The sequence below is a fragment of the Nestor notabilis genome, unplaced genomic scaffold (assembly GCF_000696875.1).
Source record: "Nestor notabilis isolate BGI_N333 unplaced genomic scaffold, ASM69687v1 scaffold23272, whole genome shotgun sequence".
Classification (NCBI taxonomy): domain Eukaryota; kingdom Metazoa; phylum Chordata; class Aves; order Psittaciformes; family Psittacidae; genus Nestor; species Nestor notabilis.
The window spans coordinates 13,745-20,452 of NW_009918203.1; the positions used below are offsets into that span (position 1 = coordinate 13,745).

The window sequence follows — 6,708 nt, forward strand, 5'->3', positions numbered from 1 at the left end:
AATGAATGTTCTGATTTAGACCTGCTTCTGTCGATGACCTTTTTATGGATTAAAGCAAACTGGAGAAGGGCAAATAAGAATGAGCAAACTCAAACTTAGCTTTTCCAGCCAAGTTTCTAACCATGGGAAAATGGGCTTTCATACCTGCTGTTCCGCACCTAATACGAAAGAGTTTGGAAAACTGTTTGACCAAGATTTTTACCCACTTAAGTCTTCTGCAAAGTACCTATTCCAAGGCAATAATGCAGTTTCAAATGCTTATGGAGTTTAAGTGTGGTGCAAGAAGCAACATCTCCCTCAGGGAGCAAGTGTATCTTCCCTACAACATTGTTAGCCATGGCTGACCTGAGATATAAGAGTGTTGAGCCAAGATCTTTCCTTTTCCTCCCTTTGGGAGAAGATGCTTTCTTGGATGAGAATTTACAAATGAGTCACTGTCTAATGCTGTCAGCTGTATTTTATTGGTTACAAGCCTTGTTACAATGTGTATTGTCCTGTGGGTACAGATGTACAGATATATATATATATATATATATATGGCCATGAATAATGCCAGGTAGTTAAACATTGTAAGAGACCGTTGCAGTCTTGGAAGAGCTGGGTGCTGAGTATGTCCCTGGGACAGAGGGATGTACTGTTAGCTCTGTATGATGTAGAATTTAACCAGTCTGAGCTAGTCAATTAGACGTATAAGCTCTTTTTAAGTATATAGCACTTGCGGGTTGAAATTAAACCCCATCATCCTTCCCATGTTGGGAAGGAGGAAAAGAAACTTGGAAATTGCCATCTTTGGCCTGTGTGGATAGAGGTGGGAGTGAAGAGATGGTCCTAGCTCACTGCTCTCTTGTCCTTAAAGGAGAGGGGAGAGAAGGACTGTGGAGGGTGGGGTAAAGATGGATGCAGATATGTTGGGAGGGTTGGGTTTGGGAAACTTGCCAGCTTTGTCCCTTGTAGAGCTTGTTGTGAAGAACATTCCTACTGGTGTTAGCAGAGTCTGTTAGTTCTTCTGGATGAAGGCATGACTGATGTGGGGAAAGTTGAAAATGTGTGTGGGGAGCTGAGAGTGAGTGGAATCTGGTTTTCAATTGCAAGCACGGGGGAACCTCGCTAATTCGCACTAACTTAGTTAGTAGGTGCAATCTACCAAATTTTGCGAATTAGCGAGTAAACAAAATCAAGACATACCCACTGCAAATACACTGATTGTTTATATTGGCAAGTGCAGCCTAGTCTTGTTTATGATGCTACTATAGCGTACTAATATCCTGTAGTACACTTGTAATTCAGTGAAGTCTTACTAATACGAGACTTCGCTATGTATTTTGAGTAGTTCAGAGAAGGGAGAATTAGCGAGGTTCTTCTGTAATTTTGTTGAATCAAAGAAATGAGATCACAGCAATACAATATTGCTTTGTAGTTCAAACATACGAAACATTGTTTTTCAGAGTAGTGTGCAATCTATTTTTAAAAAAAAAAATCTCCGTGGATTTTTCCGCAGATTTTCCGCAGATTTCCAGTGGCCCCACTGATACCTTATCCACTCATCACCAAGGTTCGTTTACATTGTAGGCTTTGACAATGACTATGTTTACTGCTAGTTGCCAGATTTGTGACTCTTGTCCATCTGATTTTTTTTATTTTTTTTTCACTCATTAACATCAGACTGTCAGGTTTGGTACTGCAGAAGGACTGTGTTTATCTCTTGCAAGACTGGTTGAAAACTTCTAACCTTCAGCTTTTCTCTTGTTCTCCTATGTCTGTACAGATGGCTCTTAATGCTTGTCCTCCTGTCCCCCTTGTTTTTTAGGAGGATATAAATGCTATAGAAATGGAGGAAGACAAAAGAGACCTGATATCAAGAGAGATCAGTAAATTCAGAGACACACACAAGGTAGTATTCTTGTTTTTGCACTTGATACAAATTAGGCTTTTTCAAAATCCAAAAAACCACTATTAAAAAATTTAGCAGTACATTGCAATATCACTTAAAATGATGTTTATAGTAGGTTTAATATACATGTAGTTCTTTACAAGTCAAAAAAAAGACAACTACCACGTTAAAGTGGCCCTTGACATCTTTATGCTAAGACTTTGATTGCTACTGAATATTTTGCAGTCTTCTCACTTTTAACATGAATAAAGGCAACTTAAGTTTCTACACATTCATTAATTCAAGATATTTATAACTAAAGGCTAAACGGGGCTGCAGTATAAGACATACACTTGAGTGTGTTTCTGTAGGTAGATTTGTAACATAATCCAGGAATTTATGAAGAGTTGAAGCTTGAATTAAATTTAAGTCTTTTATTTTAATAGTTCTAAGTTAAGAGTGGGGGAAGATTAAAATTAGGTCAGTGGTTACCAGACTTACCAAACTTTAGATGCATGGAAGAACTGTAAATTCCCATAAAGCTAATCTATTCATTGACCCCCACCATTATGATAGAGATCATATGGTGACTAATGCAAGATGAAACTCACAGCTTGGAAAGTAACATGGAATAGGATGTAAGTATGAGCTTCTGTTTTTTATTATACTTATGGATGCCCCCTCAGAAAAATATGCAAAGGGGTAACTGGCTTGGAAACGTTGGTACACATTAAGTCCCACCTCAGGGTTCCCACTTACAGAAGTTTCCACTAATGCTAGTGCATCTGTGAATGTTTCTGCTTTGGAAAATGGTACTTGTGGATAGTAAAGCACAACTATGCATGTAATGTTCTTATTTCAATGTTTAGCTTAAAGTTGGTATTACTTTTTCCCACAAGAAGACTGGAATGGTCCTTGGCCTAGGGAATTATCAGCAAGCTCCTCTTTTGAGCACACACTTTTATTTCAAAATACCCCCAAATCAATGTTGAAGGTACAGCAAGGTGAAGTATGCCATGTTACTGAGCTTTACCACATGCAGTCACTGGGGATGGTACCATGGTTTCACACAGTTGTATCAATGTAAACACAAGTGACTACACATTGTTGTACGTACACGTATTCAGTTTTTCTCTTGACTGAAGTTGTTGGAGATAAAAAAAGACCTGGGGAAAAAGTCTAGAAGAAATGATCTGGAGAAGCTCAGCAATTGAACGTGAAACTGGTCAGTGGTGAAACTTCAGTAGAATTGTGTTCGATTCCGAGCCCCAAGTTGTCACTGGTACTAAGATGCAAGCAAGTAATGTTTTGGGAAAAATCAAATAAACAGCAGCCAACAAACAAAAAACATGCTTCATTGTTTCAGAAGCTGTTGGGCATTTTACTGCCTTTGATCTGTATTATTGGGGGGCTATTTGGGATTTCTTAACATTTAAAATCAACTGAAAGTAGTAATTGTGTATATTGGATATGTTTAAAAGGGGCTGTTGAATCTTTAGCAGCTGGCTAATGAGCACAGTGAACCTTTGCATGTTTTTGGTATGAGTTTATAAAACAATAACCACAGACTGTCAGGGTATCAGCATTGCAGGGGGCGTCCATTTACAGCACGGACGAGTCTGAAGAGAGCTCAAGGTAAGATTTATAATTCTTCTACCTGTTCATTTCTGTTCATTACTTCAATTTATCTGATACTGTTCCCATCCCATTACCCTTTCAGATCTTCTTATTTAGACTGATAGAAGTTAATGAGGTCAGATTTTGATTACACAATAGACCAATTTAATTTTTTTCAATTGGATTTTAAGAAAGCGGACCTACAAAATGGATTTTAATACACCAAGACTTGTCTCTGTGTGTGTGTATTTACCCTGGTGTGAATATATTTAAAAATCAGAAAAGAAAAAGAAACACACTCTCTTGATATTTCACCACAAACAAAGTTTTTGAGAGTGGCAAAAAAGCAGGAGTTCAACCAAAGAAATTTCTATTGGAACATCTAAGATAACCTGTAAGTATCAACCACTTCAGTATGTAAACTTTTCTTTAAAAGTATATGAAATTTGAGGTAAGTTGGATTTTTGAAAGTTGACAACCTAGTTTAACATCTGACCGAACTAAGGTTTAACACTGTAAAGCTCCTGTAAAATACAGTCCTTCAGAAATTAGGCTTCAGCCCAGTGTATATTGTAGAATCTAAGTTTTGGGTTTTTTCATATCAGTTTTCTACCAATTCCCACCATTTTTAGTCCCTTTTTCCTTTTGTGATTTTAATGTATCCAACATTGGTTTGCCTGTATTGTGCTATCAATGCAGTGTAGTTTCACTGGATACATTAATCACTAGTTATTTAGCTTTATTTCTGTAATCCTTTGTCGGTTCTCTGGTCCCTGTGCGTGTGGCAGAAGAATACTTACCAGGTAAGATTGCTTTTTAAAGTTGTCTTAAATGCTTTGTTTAAAAGAAAAAGAAAAAAACCAAAACCAACAAACCAGAGAAAATGCTGTTTCATTGTTCCAGTTTTTAATTTCATTTCAGTGATGGTAAACGTGGAGCCAAAGGGGATATACGTGTTTATTCTGCTTAATATTTGTTCAAAAAAGTGGTATTCTGGCATCCATCAGGTTGAAATTTGGTATATTTGGTTGTTATTTGGTATATTTGTGAACCGTGTACTTGCTCTTCCTCCCAGAAACATAGCTTATAGGCAAGGTTAATCCAGTGTTGGCGGTCCATGTCCTAGCACAGCATCTGTAAGTTAACACATAACAATTGCTTCCAAGGATGGATTTATCTATCATTCTGTTGATGTATTTTCTATTGTCTTGTAGGAATTCTGGTCATAGGAACTGTTTCTAATTGAAAAAAAGTGGCAATTTTTTACAATTTTTAGTAAAACTGTAGCAGGTAACCCTTTAGTTTCTGTGTTTCAAAAGAGCTATTTCCAACCTTTTTGTAACTCTCTCCGTCTTGCAGTGGTGGAAGTTAAGGATTCCATTCTGCAGAGTCCAGTTCTTACCAATGAACTGTTAGAACATTTTTAGGGAGGGGAAAAGGGGAAAGGTTGCAGCTCTCTTCACTGTTTAACCACACGCACCACGTGTAAGTGGATAAATTTCTTTACCCAAGTTTTCATATAGGATGGTTTTGGTCTGCCAAGTCTTCTTGGGAAACAACTCACTGTCCCAGTAAGCATTCCACTGAAATGTATTTTCCTAGTTGAACAGAATTAATTTTATCAGTTAGAAGTTCACTTTCCTTGTACCCAAGTGGCTTATAGGGCCAATTGAATTTGTGGCCCACCTGAATCATGACTTGCAGTGCACTGTGAATGTGCAGTTTAGTCAGCTTATAATATGAGGCCAGCCCTACTCTGCTAAGGTTGGAGATTGCTGGTCTGTGTAGACCTATGCTTTTGCACGAAACTTAGTCTTGTGATTGCTGCATTTTGATTTCATACTTATGAGTTCCAAAAAATACCCACCAAACCCTATTTAATATTTTAAAATCAGTGGCGGTTTTGGTATTTCCATTACCTGCCTTGTGTGTTGCGCCGGGAATATCCAGTTCCTATAACTACAAAATTAACTATGAAAGTTCTCTTGTTGGTTTTTAGAAACTGGAGGAGGAAAAAGGCAAAAAGGAGAAAGAAAGACAGGAAATTGAAAAAGAACGCAGAGAAAGAGAAAGGGAACGGGAGCGTGAACGAGAAAGGAGGGAGCGTGAAAGAGAGAGGGAGCGTGAACGAGAGAAGGAGAAGGAACGGGAGCGTGAACGAGAGCGAGATAGGGATCGTGACCGGACTAAGGACCGAGACAGAGACCGTGACCGAGACCGTGACAGAGATCGTGAAAGGAGTTCTGATCGCAACAAGGACCGTAGCAGATCAAGGTAAATGCATTCGAGTTGCTATTTATTTCAGTTTTTCCAGTGCTGTTTACTAAGTGTGTATAGTTCAGCAGATCAGCTGCCATTCAAGAGAATGGTCCTTTTTGTAGATCAGAATAAAACTAGGAAATTAAAATTTTAGAAAATGTATTTACACAAATTGGAAGAATGCTTGATTCCCTCTGCAGCATAGGAATGCAAGGACTGCAATATGCAGTAAGCAATCGCCCAGCCATGACTAGGCATTTTATGTCAAATCTCTCTTTTTCATAGAATCGTAGAATGGTTTGGGTTAGAAGGGACCTTAAAGATCATCGTCCAGTTTCAACCCCCCTGTTATGGGCAGTGGCATCTTCCTGTTTTGTTTGGTTTTGTGGATTTATTAGGGGTTTGTTGTTTTTGTTTTTTGGGGTTTTTTTTGTTTTATAAAAGCAGGGGATTCCTCTTTCAGTCTTAAACTGTGACTAATCATGTCAAGCTCTAGATGCTGCTTTTTCCCCTCTTCACCATAGAAAAAAAATAGGTGTTTCTCTTTAAATCATCTTGTCAGTAGGGTTTTTGTTGCCTGTAAGCCATGTAAACATGAAGGATTTTTTTAAGCGTACCCTTTATTTGTGGGGGGTTTAGCTGTCATTTATGGAGAATTACGAACAGTCTGATAAGAATTGTGATGTGCTGATGGTTAGCTTCTGTAGATACCACTATTTAATGGTGGTGCTCAAATAATTACTTTTAGGTAAATCGAGTTTTGAGTATATTACAAGTACTGATTTATGCCTATTGCTGTATCTGCCTCGTACCTTGTACAATTGCAGAAGAATAACTTGTAAGATGGTAGAAGTAGTGCATTATGTATTTGAAATTAAATCATTTGAGTGGAGAGGAAGGCTCAAGTGCTTAACTTAGGACTTCTTTCCTTCCTTCAGAGAAAAAAGCAGAGACAGGGAAAG

General features: G+C 38.0%; 1 protein-coding gene across 2 annotated transcripts in view; it reads left to right on the forward strand.

The window, feature by feature from the left end:
* Positions 1–6,708, forward strand: part of RBM25 (RNA binding motif protein 25) — a 22,048-nt gene that overhangs the window by 6,942 nt on the left and 8,398 nt on the right. Inside the window, exons 7-10 of one of the 2 annotated variants that reach the window (XM_010009600.1) lie at positions 1,499–1,552; positions 1,808–1,891; positions 5,487–5,761; positions 6,685–6,708. The exon at positions 6,685–6,708 is cut by the window's right edge and continues 190 nt beyond it. In XM_010009600.1, the coding sequence (XP_010007902.1) occupies positions 1,499–1,552; positions 1,808–1,891; positions 5,487–5,761; positions 6,685–6,708 (437 nt within the window). The remainder of the gene's footprint in view (positions 1–1,498; positions 1,553–1,807; positions 1,892–5,486; positions 5,762–6,684) is intronic. The other variant, XM_010009601.1, reaches the window with a different exon arrangement.